This window comes from Canis lupus, chromosome 10 (assembly GCF_011100685.1).
Source record: "Canis lupus familiaris isolate Mischka breed German Shepherd chromosome 10, alternate assembly UU_Cfam_GSD_1.0, whole genome shotgun sequence".
NCBI classification, from domain to species: Eukaryota; Metazoa; Chordata; class Mammalia; order Carnivora; family Canidae; genus Canis; species Canis lupus.
Genome location: NC_049231.1, coordinates 21,935,818 through 21,953,108, shown reverse-complemented (window position 1 = coordinate 21,953,108; position 17,291 = coordinate 21,935,818). Strand labels below are relative to the sequence as shown.

General features: G+C 58.0%; 1 protein-coding gene across 3 annotated transcripts in view; it reads right to left on the bottom strand.

Moving 5' to 3' along the window:
* PHF21B (PHD finger protein 21B) overlaps window positions 1–16,457 on the bottom strand; it is an 82,971-nt gene extending 66,514 nt beyond the window's left edge. Inside the window, exons 1-2 of one of the 3 annotated variants that reach the window (XM_038550249.1) lie at window positions 16,360–16,437; window positions 15,350–15,415 (exon numbers count right to left, since the gene is read on the bottom strand). In XM_038550249.1, the coding sequence (XP_038406177.1) occupies window positions 15,350–15,415; window positions 16,360–16,413 (120 nt within the window). In that variant the 5' untranslated portion in view covers window positions 16,414–16,437. Of the gene's footprint in view, window positions 1–15,349; window positions 15,416–15,615; window positions 15,649–16,359 lie in introns of those variants that run through there. The other 2 variants (XM_038550250.1, XM_038550251.1) reach the window with 2 other exon arrangements.
* Window positions 16,458–17,291: the final 834 nt, after the last annotated feature.

Below are 17,291 nucleotides of genomic sequence, written 5' to 3'. Positions count from 1 at the left end.
CTTCCTTTGCTTCTTTGTATCTTTGGGTAGCAAGACCTGGGGGCAGGATGAGGCACCTCCCCAAACCCCGGCCAGGGGGACAGAGCCCCTCGGAGTGGCCTTAGGGGCTGCCAGACCTGAGGCCCCAGCCAGCGCTTGGGAGCTGGGGAGAGGCCACCCCACGGCCTCTCCTGCCAGCTGTGCCTTCCAGTCCTGCTCCCCTGTGGGCAGCACCAAAACTCAGGCGATGACTGACCACGTCACCCTGCTGAACCTCAGAACCCTCCGAAGGAACAGGGGTCATTACTGAGTACATCTTGGGCATGAAGAAAGAAAACTCCAAATGTGGAGTCGCAGGGGGGCTCCAGGGTTCGCACCCGGCTCCGCACTGAGCCTGGCTCCAGCAGCTCACCACAGCCCCTGCTGAAGAGCTCCTCTGTTGCTCCCTGTTCCCGTAAATACGGATCATAGCTTAGCCCCAGGAGTACCACGGGGCTGCAGCGCGTAAGGCACCCGGCACACAGTAGGCGCCAAATAGGTGGTGGTGGGGATGGGGAAGAGAGTGGACACTCCAGCCCAGTCACGAGGCCCCCGCAGCCCCATGCTCAACCCTCTGCATCCCCCGATTTCCCCGTGTTTTCATTTCACTCCTACAATTACCCTGTGGAGTGCACAGCGACCTCTCATTCCCATTTTACGGCTGCAGAAAATGACTCAGAAAGACCAAAGCCTGACCCCACAGGGCCCTGGGGAACGCAGTGGGGACGTGGTTCCTCACTCGGGCCCAAGGGACACCCCCCTCCGCCTGCCATTCCCTGAGATGCTGAGGACCCCATGGCATCAGGTACGGGAAGCCTCTTACAGACCCCAAATGCCACACCCACTGCCGGGGACCACATTGAGAAAACTCGGCCACCCGTATCACCCGTGATGAGCATGGTTTCAGCAGCTCCTCTCTTGGCTCCCGACTGTGGGGCAAGGGTGGGGAAGGCAAACACTGAGGGGGCCCAAGGCGCTCCTGGCGTGGGGCTGGCATCAAGAGTCCACCGCCGATTCTGCTACCCCAGCCCAACACTCAGGCAGGTGTGACTACCTCCCACTGGCAGGTGTGCTGGGATGAACAGTCTCCCCCATATTCACATCCACTCCGAATCTCAGAGTGTGGCCTTGTGTGGGAATAGGATGTTTGCAGATGTGATCCACTGAGGTCACCAGGGTTAGGGCAGGCCCTAAATCCAACAGCTGGTGTCCCTTTGGGGAGAGGAGAGGACAGAGACACAGGGACGATGGTCACAGGAAGCCGGAGAGAGGGAGCCACTAGCCCAGGAGCACAGGAGCTGCTGGGAGCTGGAGGAGGCAGGAAGGAGCCTCCTCTAGAGCCTCAGGAGGGAGCACAGCTCTGCCCACACCTTGACTTCAGAGTGCTGGCTCCAGACGGCACAAGCCGCCCAGTTCGTGGGCATCTGTCACAGCGGCCCCAGGACACTCGTGCATCCAACAGCGGAATTAAGCCCGGAGGTCAGTAACTGGCCGAGAGCTCCCTGGGCTTCGGAGCAGCGCAGCCACTCCCAGTGTCCTCGTCCTGCTTCCCGCCGCGTCCACCTCATCCAGAACACTCCCCATCCCCGCTCACAGGCTGCTGATTATGATCAAAGATTTGCAAACGTCCCTGCCTCCACCACATCCAAATGAGTGCCATTACAGGAAAGAAGTCCAGATAAAAATACCCAAACCCAGGGAGCGCCCGGGAGAGAATCAGCGCATCTATGAGCAGCCCCGCAGCCCCAGCATCTGGACTCGCGGGCAGCCCAGCTGCAGGAGGGCCCCCCCACCTTCCAGGCCCGGGGTCCCCTCCAGGCCACCTCCAAGCAGACCACAAGGTCCCCACTCCTGGCGCTGTGTTTGCCTTTTTCATCAACCAAACAAAGCCAGAGAGATGCAAAGAGAGCCTTGGGAAAGCGGGTCGGTACATTCTTCCCTCCGCTGTCACCAAAGAGAGCTGGAGGGGCGGCGGGGGGAGGGGAGCGCTGGGGGGAGGGGGATAAATTACTGCACGCGCGTCCAGCTGCACCAGGATGTAATAAAATGTGTTGCTAAGATACAAGTGCCAAAGAAGTTCATTAAAGGACACTTTAAACCAAGCTGCCAGACTCTTCTCCCTTTAAAGGCTACTTATTTGGTCCCGTCCCTCATGTTTATAATTAGATCGACAATATGAGAGTGGCAGTCCCCACTCGAGCCCACTCAGCAGAACTTGTTAATAAAATAACTCCCGACAAGGCGCTGACTTCGGCCGGGCTGTGGGGCGGCTGCGGGCCCGCTTTATTTACAGAAATATAATCTGAGCTCCGCTTACTTATCTAAATGAGAGATGAAGGTTCCTGAAGAGCCTCAGTGGTCCTCTGGCCAGGCAGTCCACCGCTCAGTCCCCTACAGGGACTGTGGTCCCTGGGGCCTGGAACCACCGCCTCGCAGGGCTCACCAGCAGATGCTCGGGTCTGAGAACCTCAAGGTCACAGATGCCGAGCGCTCTGTACACGGACGCCACGCAAGACACCCACCAGGGGACATTGAGGCAGGATGTTACTACATCACGACAACCCAGTGTGATGGAGCTGGCCCGGGAGGAGGGACACCAGGCCGCCTCCGCTGGGCCTGGAGGATGGAAGGGAAGGACACGGGGCCTCAGGGAGATAACCTGGAAAGGCCATCAGAGGACGCCTCCCTGAGGACTCAGCTGGGCTCCGGCTGCAGGAGGGCGCCCCTGGGCCCGCACCATCCAGAGAAGGCCCTGATGTTCAGCCCATGCCTACACCTCAGGAGATGTCACGGATGCAGGATTTCTGGTTTCTCCTGAAGTATCAGAGGAGTGCGCTGCACAGGCCCAGGCCCCGTGGTGACCGACGGCGCTGATCCCATGGCAGGGCAGGGTCTCTCTGGGGGGCCGGCCCTCAGCAGGACCACGCACTGGCCCGCGGGGGGCAAAGTCTGTGATACTGCACAAGGGAGAGCACCTCGGATTGTAATGAGGCAGTCACAGCACTTCTGAACAGCGTCTTGGCAGACGCAGACCTGGCCTGGCCTCCCGCCTCATTGCCATTGGTGTTGCTTCCCCTTGGCTGATTCGGTGCTGGTGTGGTGGACAAAGGACTCAGAACAACCCAGTCTATCCTGGGACAGCTCTACCAGAGAATTTCTCCAGACCTGGGAGTTAAAACTGCCCTTCTCGCAGCGGTTTGGCGCCTGCCTTTGGCCCAGGGCGCGATCCTGGAGACCCGGGATCCCGGTGCATGGAGCCTGCTTCTCCCTCTGCCTGTGTCTCTGCCTCTCTCTCTCTCTGTGTGTGTGTGTGTGTGTGTGTGTGACTATCATAAATAAATTAATTAAATAAATAAATAAAAATAAAAGATTTTAAAACTGCCCTTCTGGTAACTTCTAGCTTCTAATCAAAATTCTGCCCCACGAAAGGGCTGCTGCTCCCTCTTAAATATTATAGCCAGCTGGTGATTTAAGGATACGGGTCAGTTGTGCTAGAGAGGACAGCCCCCCTGCCCTGTCCCATCAGCTCCCTCATACTCATATGTTGCTCATTCCCAGCCACACCCGCCTCTGCTGGAAACGCCAGGCATGCCCCACCTCAGGGCCTTTGCACAGGCTGTTACCTCTGCCTGGAGCACTCTTCCTGCGGACAGCCATGAGGCCCGCTCCTCCAGCTTCCGCAGGCCTTTGCTCCAGGGCTGCCTTCTCAAGGAGGGGCTGAAGTCACGGAGAGCTCTGTTACCCTGATCCCTTCCAGCACCCTCCCTGCACTGAACACACCAGGATCCCCACGTCCCAGCTCCTGCTTTAAATGCAGGCCACAGGTGGCTCCTTGCAACCTCCCTGTGACCTGCCCACCTGCCGGTGCCGCAGCCCTAACCCCGCTCAGGGCCCCTCTGGATCTCTGCCCACGATGATGCCCGCAACTGTTGTGTCGCCTCCCCTGTCGAGCCAGGACGAGCCCTCAGAGGGGCCTTCTTAAACACGTTCCCTCGGCGGTGGCAGCCGGGAGGAGGCTGGCGATGTGTGCAAAGAAAACTCTGCATTCAGTGGGGCTGTCAGACTGTAGTTTAAGAAATAATTCCAGCATTTATGTGCGGTGTGCCTATTACCCCCGAGACGAGCCGCATTAATCACAGAGAAGAGTTAGTATCACTGATTGGAGGAAATGCCGCTTGTCACTTTGTAACCTGCATCTCACATTAAATTCTGGATCACAGTCTCTAATATGTATATATTTTTAATTGCATTTTCAAGTTCATTTACATGCGCAGATTGGCTTTCCGCCTGAATGACATCAAAGAGAAACACATCTCCCTCTCTTTCTCTCTCCCCCCTGCCCCAGCCCTGCCTTTCTTTTGTGGGGCAAAAAGCCGCTCCCCAAATGGATTACGGTATCACCCAGGGGCAGCCTGCTGGCGCCCCCCAGGGAGACCCCAAGAGACCTCTCCCACCTGCTGTTTCAAGCAACTTTTGGCTGCTTCCGCACAAGAGGTGAAAAGGCAGTCATGACCCCCTCCCCCCCAATGACGACCGCTCCCCTCCAAGTACCATCTCTTAGCACTTTTCTGTTCAGGAGGGTGACTCTCCCCTCACAAGCCCACACCAATCTCTACCTTGAGCACAGGCTCTGAAGGTGGCAGGCGGCTGGGTGACAAACACCCCTGCAGGGACTCCTTCCGAACCATCTTTTCAAAACTTACCTGCACGGAGGGAGCTGCAGTCAGTCTGGTTCAGTGAGTTTCACAAAATGGGCAGTTTGGAATGTGCTGGGTCCTGCCAAGGTGGCCTGCCCCCTACTTGTGCCAGACCCCAGCATGTCACACAGTGGACACCCGACAGAATGCCTCCCCCGCCCCCTCCCCCAAAAAAACCCTCCAATGGATGAAAAATAATTGTTTAAACAAAAACAACAGGCTTCTCGCACGACCGCAGTGTGTGGTCAGGAAGACCGGCGTCCCCCAGGGCTCATTCTGGTCCTGGGTGCCAGTCTAATCCTCTGCCTTAGTTTCCCAAGTTGTGACATGAGGCCTTGGCAGAGGTGCCCCACAACGCCACCTCCCCGTGGCTCTAACGTCTCGTACTCTAAGCCGTCATGCCAAGTCTGGGGGACACACACCCCCAACAGCCACCAAATCCCAAATTCAGGCCCCAATCCCAGCTGTGGACACACACCGATCCATGGAGACAAAAGCAACCCAGAGGTTTCTGTCCTGACAAAAAGCCATCTATTTCCCCATGGCAATCCCATCTTTGGGGTGCTGCCAGTTTTTGGCTTCTCACATTGTGGTGGATAAAGTGATACTGCTACAGCTCCCTCTAACTCCATTGCCCTGCTGCATGCTGGGAACTACGCCAGGCACTTGGGACGTGCATCCTCACTAATCCTCAGGACAACCTTGCCTGGGAAGCAGCATTATCCCCACTTTGAGATAAGGACCCAGCCACCTGCCCCTCCTATTGTAATTACATGGAGGCTGAGGAGCCACTCAGCCTTGGACAAAAAAAAAAAAAAAAAAAAAGAAAAGGAAAAAACCCCCAAATCCCCCAAGGAGGCCCTTCTTTCTGCTGTGTTTTAACACGACCAACACAGGTGCCAAGCAAAGAGAACAAAACGTGAAGCACAGGCCCATCTGAGACCGCACGGGACGCCCGCTGTTGGCAGTCGGACCAGAACGGAGCTGTATCAGCAATTTCTTACCACGCTCTGGAAACTGCTACTACCGAACAATAAGTAACCACCAATAAAAGAAAAAAAATCTTAAGGAAGCATGGCTGTTCCCCTGGAAAACAGAGGCTGTTTCAGAACGAGAAGAGGCCCCCACACTGGAGAGTGAGAGGACTGTCAGCCGAGGCGGGATCCACGGGGCAGAGGGAAGAGCGGGAGGAGAATGTGCTCCCGGGCCGGTCCAAACCTCACCCCCACGCTGCAGGGACCCCTCCCTGCACCCAGCCCGCCGCCCACTCCCCACCCTGGTGCCACATGCAGAGACCGGATGCAGACCCAGGCTCCCTCCGAAGTTCTACGACCTTCTAGCTCAGAGTAGAGCTCCCGCTCATCATCACAGACCAGCTACTTCTAATGAGCCAGTGCTCGTTTCTGAAGCACTAACTGCACCGACTTTTTTTTTTTATATAAAGATTTTATTTATTTATTCATGAGAGATACAGAGAGAGGCAGAGACGCAGGCAGAGAGAAGCAGGCTCCCTGAGGGGAGCCCAATGCGGGACTGGATCCTGGGACCAGGATCACACCCTGAGCCAAAGGCAGATGCTCAACCGCTGAGTCACCCAGGTGTCCCTGCACCGACTTTTATCTGAACGCACGCCCCAGACACTTTCCTAACTCGTGGCACAAACTGCTGTCATCTGTCCTCTACGCACTCCAGCGGAGGGGTGAGGCCTATGGGGCCCGGAACTGGATTACAGCCCCTGCTCCACTCACCCCCGTGTGATGTCAACCAGCCACACGCTCCCTCTGGGCTTCAGCCTGTCCGCCACGAAATGGAAACTAAGAGCAGGCCTTTCCCAAAGGGTTATGTGAACACTGAATGGGCTGGTCCAAGAGAGCCCGAGGAGGGGCTTGGCTCGGGCTCGCATCAGACAGGGAAGCTGGGACTCCGGACAGAGAGTCAGAAGATGACCACCAGGTCTCACCTGCTGAGGACGCACCTGAGGATCTGGGGCTTGCTGTACCCTCCGAGGGAACCTCTGGTGTCATTTCTTAAGCACGAACCGCGAGCCAGCTCTCTGCTACCCGGTTTATAAGGCGCCGCGATTCGCATTTTACAGCCACTGAATGTGGGACAGCCACAGGAGGGTGGCGTTAGGTCTACAACTCCTGTCTGGCCAGTTGTAAAAGCTGTGCTTGACCTCCGTGTTACCTGCCTCCTGGAGGCAGACGTCAAAAGCCTTCTTGGCTGCCAGCTTCTGGAAGGGAAATCAAATCCAGAGTCCTAGTTCCTTAAACAGTGTACATTCCTAACAGCACAGCCATGCCTCACCCCCCTCCAGAAACCCGCCTCTTCCCCCAGTGTCCCCCTGTGTCTGGGGGGAGGGCCTCGGAGGCTGAGCAAATAGATACCCCCAAAGGGGCCGCCTTGAATCCCCCGTGTGTTGTCCAAGTGTGCCAAGATGCTGCTCCACTGCAAAAGTCCACACTGCCAGAGGAGGTGGGCGCCTGCTGGGGCCCAGGGGTGAGCTCCAGCGGGCGACCGGGCAGCAGGGCATCCAGTACGGGGCTCACACAAGTGATGTGAAACAGCAGCAAGCCCGTGACTTGGTTCCTGGACAAAGGTGTTGGAGGAAAAACCTGCTAAATCACAGGGCTCATCATCGTAGCCAGCAGCTCTAATGAGGCATCGTGGGATTACCAAAGTTATTATCAGAGTCATCTCATTGAAAAAATTCAAAACTAATTGATATCAATTGTACAGCTCCGTCAGCAGGTGTCTGAAGAGACTGACTATCAAAGCGAACCTTGGACTGGCTGGAGAGTAAGGCACAGCCAACATCCAGCTCTACCAGGAGCCACAGAGCAACAGGACACCCTCGCTTGGAGAAGAACGCAGGGAACAGGGAACAGTGGGGAGCAGCAAAGGAAAGGTGGCAGCTCCCCCAGGCACAGCAGGTATCCCCTGGGGTCTCAGATGCAGGGACACGTCCCTTCAATCAACCCCTTGGCTTCCTGGTGGAGACAGGTCCTATCACTACACCCACTTTACAGATAGGAGGCTCAAGGAAGCAAAAGGACTTGTCCAAGGCTACTCCGCCAGATGCGGGAGCTGGTGTGTGACTTTAGGACTTCTGCTCTTGAGGCTATATCATGTTAGACCCTACAGTGCAGGGAACCGGTCAGCGATGAGGCATTGGTAAAACAGAGAAACAGAGGGCATTGTCTCAGTGGCCCCAAGCTGTTTGACCTTGGGAAGCTGCCCTTTTCTGATCAGTCGGGCAGGAAAGATTCCCCTGCCCGGCCTGACCCAAGTGATGGGATTATCCTAACAATCAAATAAAAAGATAGCATCAAAGAGGTGATGGAACACACAGACCTGTTGAAGAGTATGGGGCTGTGTAGCCAAGGCACTGTGTCTCTGTGCACTTTGATTCTCTGCTTCTCTACAGGTGGAAATGTCACCTCCTTGGCGCGATCCCCAAGCACCCACCCCTTCAGAGCACACGATCGCGTCTGCTGCCCGAGTGAGCCTGGTGGTTAAACATCACATGCAGACCCCTCATTGGGCTTCAAGGGAAAAGCAACTGTGGATACACCTGTCTCCCCAACTCTATGTGAAAATGTTTGCAGACACTGGTGAAAGCATTTTGTAAGCGTAAAGCTTCATAAAATGAGACATCCCTGTTGCTAACAGCACCCCCCGCATCTCCTCCATACCCCTAATACTTGGTGGATGCTTGTTAAACGTTTGTGGAATCAAACCGAGTTTTTCCCAAGAGAGATGTGCACCATACGATGTCAAGTGTAAAAAGCAAGTTGAGGCATGGTATGGTTAGCGAATGCACCACGCGTGTTCATCCGTGTTATGGATATTTGTGTGCGCACAGAACACACCTAAAGGGCACAGCACTGTTCTCACCCTCAAGGGAGGATGGGATGGAAAGAAGGGGACTTACGGTTTTCGGACCTTCGGATTTGTACCGTGAGCCTTTTTTCTAGCAAGCAGGTGTTGCATTTACCACAAAAACTTTTTAAAAAGCAGACCTCTTCTTTAGCTCCTCATTGTTGAGAGAAGTAATAACATTGATCACCACCCTCCTCTGTTAAAGGTTTTCACTTCGGGAGAATGGCAATTATTTTCTTAGTTCAAAAACAAATCCTCTCATTTTCAGCATATGTTCCTGGAAAGTTACTAACCGATTTATGTATGCACGTGTTACACAGACTTCATATATATTTATTGGTACATATTGACGTGTTTGTCACTTATTTCATTTTAGACTTTACAGGCCAAAACAAGACCACACAGACATAACTGATAAACACACGTATATGCATATACGCACATACATACTTTTTTTAAACCAATGGACCAGAGCTGCTAACTGGGTTTCCAGAAACGCCACCAGTCCCAACTAATTGCTCAGTTCTAGGAAGCCCTAGTGAACAGGAAGAAGAACATCACCAAGCGGCCCCCTGCCCTCATGGCCTGTTAGGTGCTTGTCATCCAGGGCTACAGGGCCAGCAGTCTCCCGGCCTCCTCCCCCATGTCATGCACGGGACCCATCGTCCATGTGAGAGCCTTCCTATGCAGGTGACAAACATCTAAAGAGCTCATATGGCCTGGCTGGGCCTCCCTTTCACTCCTCCCTTCCCACCTGCCCTCAGCACCATTCCCGTACCATCCTGACCCATGCCCTAATGGCCTTGGCTATTTCTGAGGCTACTAAGTAAAATTCAGGCCTTCATCCTGGCAAGTGATGCCTTCCCTGCTCTGGCCCCAGCTCACCTTCTCTAAGGTTCCTCTCCTGCTCACTCCCACGGTCTTACCGCCAAGAAAACCCACAGCACCTGCAGGTGTCTTCGGGCCATTGTCCCTTAACAGGCTTGGCCACCAGCTTCTCTGGGCCCACAGCCCCAGGTGTCCTTGAGGACCTCCACCCCAACCCTCTCCAGGAAGCTAGCCTCAGTCTCCAGACCAGGAACAACGCAGGTGCTCCCACAGCATGATGTTCCCTGAACTTCTCTGGGATTTTTTTGAAACATGGTTATCTCTGCCTTCCTCTTTTGTGAGGTTCCCAAGGGCCGGGAGCTGTGGGTCTTACTCATTTCCCTGTCTGCTCATCTCAAGCATGTGACAACTTGCCATTTATTGCATGTCTACTACAGGCCAAGCGTTCTGCCAAGACCGTTAGGTCAATCACTGCTATCCTCACGCCCATCTTATTACAAGGTCATCCACTCGCTCAACAAATGTGCATTCAGTCCCTACAGAGCATGGCCTTGAGAATACAGGGAGAGAGGTAAAGCAGACAGAGCGCCACCCCCCTGCATGGAGCTTATGGTCTAGGACAAAGCAGACAGGAAAAACTTGAGACAGACAACCGCCAGCACTCTCTGGAGGCAAGGAAATGCCTGAGGCGCCAGAGAAGCTGCTGGAAAGCAACCACGGAGGTGGCACTGCCATGTGCAGGAGTGGACATGTGCCCTGAGTGGACACAGTGCCCTGAGTGTGCCCTGAGTGGACCCAAGCAGAACATACCCTGGACAGTGCCCTGAGTGGACACCAAGCAGAACATACCAGAGGGGCCAAGAGGCAATGCAGTACGTTGTTCATGCGGCCAAGAGAAGGAAACCACCCAAACGCCCATCAACTGGTGAATGGACAAGCATAGTGTGGTCCCTCTGTGCCACAGAATATTATTCAGGTGTAAAGAGGACCGAGGGCAGCCCAGGTGGCTCAGCGGTTTAGCGCCTGCCTTCAGCCCAGGGCATGATCCTGGAGACCCGGGATTGAGTCCCAGGTCGGGCTCCCTACATGGAGCCTGCTTCTCCCTCTGCCTGTGTCTCTGCCTCTTTCTCTGTGTCTCTCATGAGTAAATAAATAAAAACCTTTAAAAAAGAAAAAAAAAAAAGAGGACTGAAGTGCCACCGCGTACTACACCTTGGATGAGCCTTGAAAAGTCCCACTTGGTGAGGGCAGCTGGTCTAGAACACCACACATCGTGTGATTACATCACAGGAAAACCAAACAGGCAACTCTAGAGACAGATCAGTGGTTGCTTAGGGTTGGGTGGGGGTGGGTGGCGAGTGAGAGCTGGGGCGGGGGTGGTGGTGTTGAGAGATGAAAATGTTCTAACGTTGATGGTGGGGACAGTTGCAAATCTCTGTGAATATACAAAAAAATCACTAATTTGTGCGTTTTTAAATAGGTCAAGTATGCGATGGGTAAACTGTACTTCAGTAATGCGGTTTTGGGTTTTTACAGTGGATGCACTGAGGAGGCTACTGGAATCTTCAACTAAGAGAAGATAGGGGAGGGACCAGAGTGGTGAAGGGGGAGGGCGGAGGCGCTCCAGGCACAGGGCTCAGGTGAGTGTGGGCCTGGAGGGGGCAGACTTGTGGGCTGCTGGGGGGTCAGGGTGGTGGCAGGGGAAGCCAGGGCTGGGTACAGCTGTCCTAGTCCATACTCTTCCCCACAGGGGATGGAGTGTGGAGCTTTGGGACGCCTTTCTCTTTAGTGTGCAACGATGCTATGAGAACCACCAGACCTTCCCCTTGAAGTCAGGAAGATGAAAATTTACCCTCCTGGATGGGGACAGACTTGAAGAAAATCTTGGAAAAAAAGCATGTCCTTTTACGAAAGGACTGCACACCAGCGGGAGCTTTCTGAATAAACCCAGCCTACAATTTCATTTGGTGGATACTTCCAAGGCGGGGTCCCTCTGGTGTCCGACGTGGCTAGTGAATCACGGCAAAGACATGATTCAGTGCCCGGGTGCGTGCCACATACATAATACCTTTCAAGAAGACATATTTTTATTGCTGCACTTAAGGACAGCCCCTCGGAACCCAGAGTCCATCAAATCGATGGATCGAGCGGCACGAGAGGCCCCAGGTTCACCTCCCGGGGTCTCTCTCTCTCGCAGGAGACCACACCAGCATGGGGCACAGTGAACACAGAAGGTTCTTCGCACTTGGCGGTGAAGCTGAACTTCATGAAGTTCAGGTCTGGAGGTGCCTGCTACACGTGGGCATCTGAACGTTGTACTGAGAACTCCAGAGAGGGAAGAAAAAATTTTTTAAAAACAGTATTTATGATGGGTCTGTTATTTACATGGAAGTGCTTGTTGCTTGACAATTTAGATAAAAATGTTACTGCCTCTCTGCATGTGCTGCAAATTCATGGCGTAAAACCACTGAAGCAACTAATGGAGTCTTCACACATCATATCTTGTTAAAGACGAGGAGTCCGTCCTCCACTGGAATTCAAAACCTGGCAGCCGGGCACATGCCACACCTGGGAATGCAGCCTGGCCAAAACTCAGCTCTGACCAACTCCCCACACCTCCCCCCCCAGCCCCCTTTTTAAAGGAAAGAATACAAACTCTGAAACAGCAAGATCCTAGGGAAGCTGGTTTCCTGTTTATCCCCCAGTCCACGGATGGTGGGAGACACACTGGAGAGTTCTACAGGATCTGCATCTGTCTACTTCTGACCCACAACCAATCTATTTACTTCTACAAGTCCTCGATCAACATCCTTAAACCACTTGTCCATGTTTCTAGAAATTGCTGGAAAAAAAAAAAATCCCAGTGTCAAGGGCATGAATGGGAAATTGATGGCTGGGCACCAAAAGATATTACTCGGCTGCTATTGTATTTCTAACAGATGTGGATAATGGGGTCATCCGTTTCGCTTTACTATCTAGTTCATCATCCACCTATGCACTTTTAATTGAAACTTAACCTTTACATCCCACGTTCCAAGAAGGAGCAGCACAAAAACACATCTCCGGAAGTGCAAACGGTAGGAGTTTCTTCCCCAGCGAATCTATAAATGAGCACTACCTGTGATTTATGTGTCGAGTCAAAAAACAAACTCTGAGATACTGGCCTTTTCGTACCTGCTCCCACATTCCTGCTACTCCTGGGCAGGTTCCGAGGTGACCAAGCAGAGCCCCCGCTGCTCCTCTTCGAGACCGTGGGTGCAGCCCAGAATCGCCTCCAAGAGCTTGTTTCCTAGACCTTTCCCCAAGCCGAGCTGCCAATCACCACCAAACTCTCCCAAGGAGGGCGAGACGGTAAATGTTAAGTCTACCCAACTCATTTCATAGGTGACCTCTGAAAAGATTTCACCGCGGAGCTTGGGAGAGACAAGGCAGCTTTATTAGCATGCTGCACCACCGCCTCGGCCCCCTCCCCTCCCTCTTTTATGAGCCCTTGTTATATAAAATGCCACAAAGGGAAAAGGAAAAACAACCGACAGTTCCAAACACAAGTTCCGATGGCCAGGCCCAACGCGCTGGCTGCTTCCCAGGTGTTATATTTAGTCGTTTAAAAGAGAAACATTTTTAAAAGACCGGAGAACAAAAGTTTTCCTTGTTTCCTTTCTTTTTGAACACACACTCACACACACAAAAAGATGGAGGTACATGCCATCCGCAAGCATCTTTCCTTCCCCGAGTTCAAATTTAAAGGCGAAGGCAGCCTGGAGTAGGACAGCTCCTTCTCCCAAGCTGCACGGGAGCCTCCAAACCGAATTTCCAAATGTTTCTCTCAGCCTCATCTAAATTCCGGCATGACAGATAATAAATAGCTACTCATTTACTATCATCATAAAATTTTAAACAGCCTTGAAACAGTTGCCACAATACAGAAGACATGATCAAACCCAAGCTCTGAAAAGCCACTCCAAATAGTAAAACTATTGCCACGCAGAAGCACACATAAAGACATTGTTGCAATAAAAGCTGCTGGATTACTGGATTCTCTCTCCCTCTCCCCCCCGCCCCCTCTCTCTTAAATCTTCCACTCAGAGCCTAAGAGTCAACAACTTGCCGTTTTACCCAGCGGAAAAGAAAAAAAAAAAAAAAGGGGCTTAGCAACCCTCAGCTATCACACCGTACCGGATTTGGTGATGGGTTTTTTTTTTTCCTTTTTTCTTAAAAAATAAATAAAGTCTCTGATTTGATTGCACACAGTGATTAAACATCTTTGTGCTCAGCGAAGGGTCTCCCAACCCCTCCCCCTCCAAAAATGGCATCAAAGCAATCAAAATGGTAATGCCGGGCCTGGGTCCCCTCCCCCCGCGAACTCCCCGACTTCGCCGGGGCCGCGCGCCGGACCCCCCTCCGGCGGGAATGGAAGCTTCCACGCCTGGACGGGGGCGCGGGCCGGGCGCGCGCGGCCGGGGAGGGGGGGCCGCGGCACCGACAGAAAGGGGTTAACGCGTTCGTCCCAACCCTCCCGTCCAGCCGGGCGCCCCCGACCGGGCGCGGACCCGCGGGAACTGCCGTCTTCCCCCGCGCAGCCCCGCGCCCTCCCCCTCGGCCGCGCGCCCCCTCCCTCCACTTTTCAACTTTAAAGACTCGAGATTTACACCCGGCCTCCGAGTTCCCCCGCTCCGCCCCCGCCCCCCCCCGCGGGGCGGCCGCGCCTCCCCCTCCCCCCGAAGGCCCTCCGCGGGGTGGGGCGCGTCGGGCGGGGGCCGCGGCCGGGAGCGGGGGGCGGGGGCGGGGGCGGGGGGCGGGGGCCGCTGTCCAAGTTTGGAGCTGGCGGCGGCGCCGGCATTCCGAAGGAAGCGCGATCGATGGCCAGGGGGCGCGGCGGGGGCGGGCCGGCGCAGGGAGGGCCGGGGAGGGGCGCGGGCGCCCCCCGCCCCCGCCCCCGCCCCGCCCCGCCCCCGCCCGCCGCGGAGCCCCGGGAGCGCCATTGGCTGCGCCGCTCAAAGTTCTCGGCTCCGGGCGGCGCGGGGAAGGGGCGGGAGCGCGAGTGCGGGGAGCGGGGCGCGCAGGGGGAGGAGCGGAGGGGGAGGGGCGCGCGCGGCGGGGAGGGAGGGGAGGGAGCGGGGGCGGGGGCGCGCGGCCGGCCGCGCTCTGGCGGCGGCATCTGTTCGTGGTGCTGAAACCCCGAGCGCTGAGCTCAGCGCAACTAAGTCACAATGGACAACTTTTCCTCCCCGGAGGGGCCGGGAGGGGCGCGGGGGGGTCGGCGGCGGGGCCCCCCCTCCGCGAGGCGCTCGGCGGGGGTCCCCGTGTCCGCCTGAAGCCAGAGACCAAAGTTGGGGCAGAACTGGGGGGGTCCCGGGGGCGCCTTTCTTTTGTTCCCCGGGAGCTGGCGTCAGGTTCCGAGAATAAAAAGTGATGCCGGAGAAGGGGCGGGGAGGGGGAGCCCGCGGGAGCGATTCTTCGAGGCGGATTTGCCACGGAATCCAGAAACCGCGTCCAAGGAGTTTGCGGCGTCCAGGCCCCAAATACCGTCGTCCCCACCCCCCCCCAGCACCAGCACCCCGCCAGCACCGTGCCCGCCCGCCCCTACCCTCCCGCCGGGGGGGGCCGAGCCCGGAGAGATCGCCGCATTCCAAAACCCTGTCCACCAACTCAAAATGGACGCCGGGCTGCTCGCCGCCTTCCGAGCGCAGCGCCTGTTTCGGCCACTGCCGGAGCCCGGCTCTCCCCCCCGGCCGCCAAGGACCCGGCTCTTTCTTTCCAGAAAAGCAGGGGGGCGGGCAACTTTGCGGCCGCACCCGGGCTCCCTGGGGAGCGGGAGCGCGCGGCGCCGAGGCCGCACTTTTCAGGGTGCAGCCAAAGTGCCGGGCGACCCCCGCCCGCCGCGCCCCGGGCGGAGTTGGGGGGCGCAGGCTCCGCTCGCTTACTTGTTTGTCGCTGAGCGCGGCGCCCCGCGGCTGCCTCTCGTGGAGCTGCTTCTTGAGGTCGCCGTTCTGCGGAAACACGGGGAGCGGGCTCAGGCCGGCCGCCCGGGGGGTGGAGCGCGCCCCGGGCCCGCGGCCCCCCGCCCCCGCCCCGCCCCGCCCCGCCCGGCAGCCCGCGGGCCCGGCGGTCCGCACGCGGCGCGCCCCAAGTTCCCCGGGCCGCGTCCCGCACGCGCGGCGGCCGGGCAGTGCCGCGCGGGGCCGCTTACCTGTGGCTGCCGCCTCATCGGGGCAGCTCGCGGGGCGGGGCGGGGGCCGCGGCCACCCGGCGGCGCGCCCCGAGCCGTGCAAGTTTGCAGGCAGGGGTGCGTGTGCGAGTGAGTGCGAGTGTGACTGTGTGCCGGGGGAGGGGGGAGGAACAAAGAGCCAAGTAAACACGGCGAGTCCGTGTCGAGCAAAGCTCATAAATATTCAAGTCGCGTCCTAATCTCCCCAACACACACACGCGCACGCCGCAGTTCCTCTCGGGCTCCGGCCGCCACGCCGCCGCTGGCCCGAGCGACGGCCGCCAAAAGTACTTTTGCAAACTGTGCGGGATTGCGCGGGGGAGGGGGCCGGGTGGGGGCCGGTGCACGCTCTCCCACAGACACCCCGGGGCGGGCTCGCGAAGGGGTCGCCGCCTGGCACCCCCGGTCCCGCGGACGCGGCGGCCAAGGCGCGGGGCTCAGGTCCCCCGGGCTCCGGACCCCACCCCCACCCCCACCCTCACCCCCACCCCCACCCCCAAACTGTGCCAAATGGCTAGAGAGGAAGGAAGGAGGAGCAGCCCGTGGTGGCGAGGGGGGGCCGTGCACGCTGGAGACTCCCCGGGCCCCGGGGCAGCCTGGAGGAGGAGCCCCGGCCAGGCACACCTCCGGCCGCGCAGACCAGACCGTGCGGCGACGAGGAGGAGCACGGCGGGCGCGGGTCCCCGAGGCGCCCCCACTCCCGGCCCGGGGCCCCCGGCCGCCTACCTGGTGGCGCGCGAGTTCCACGGCGAGCGCCTCGGGCCGGCTCTGCAGCTCCATCCCGGCAACTTGGGCAGCACTTTGCGCTCACTTCGGCCCCGGCCCCCGGGAAGTTGCGCGACTCCGCGGGGGGCGGGGCGGGCCGGGCCGGGCCTCCGGGGAGGGGGTGGGGGACACGAGCCCCCTCCCCCAAGGCCGAGCGGGAGGGACGGGGGCGCCTGGCGAGAGCGGGAAGAAAGGCGGCCGGGCGCCGCGGCCGCTCCAACTCCTCAGGCTGCCCGGCAAGTTGCGCCGGGTCCCCGGGCCGCCCGCGCTGGCCGGCGCATGGCCCCAGGCTCCGGGAGCCCGCGCAGCCCCGCGCAGCCCCGCGCCCGCCCCGCGCAGCCCCGCGCCCGCCCCGCCGCCGGCCGGCAGGGACTATATTTCCTCCGGCGCGCGCCTGGATCTCGCTGGGCCTCGGCAAAGTTGTGCCTCGGCACGATGCTAATTCGGCAGTGCCCGGATGGAGCGGGCCGGGGCGGCGGGGGGCGGGGGCGGGGGGCGGGGGGCGGCGCCGAGCCCGCCCGCCCCGCCCCGCCCCGCCCCCGCCCCGCCCCGCCCGCGCGTGCGCACTGCCGCCCCGCCGCGGCCCCGCACCGCGAGCGGAGAACAAAAGTGGCGGAGCCGGGGGCGCCGAGGGGTGCGGACGCGAGGAAGACGCGCCGCGCGGCCCGAGCCCGGGCTTGGAGACTTTCCGGTGGGAGGAAAAACAAAAATCCTTTTTTTTGCTTTTCCTCCCATTTCTTTTCTCCTCTGGCTCCCGGTGCTCCCTCTCTGCCCTGCTCCCCCCTCCCGGCTCCCTCTCCTACTTTATTTAAATTGCCTGCCCTCCCCTCCCTGCCCTGCACCCCCTTGCTGCTCCCCGCAGCCTCAGCCTTACTGCCCGCCTCTCCCGACGC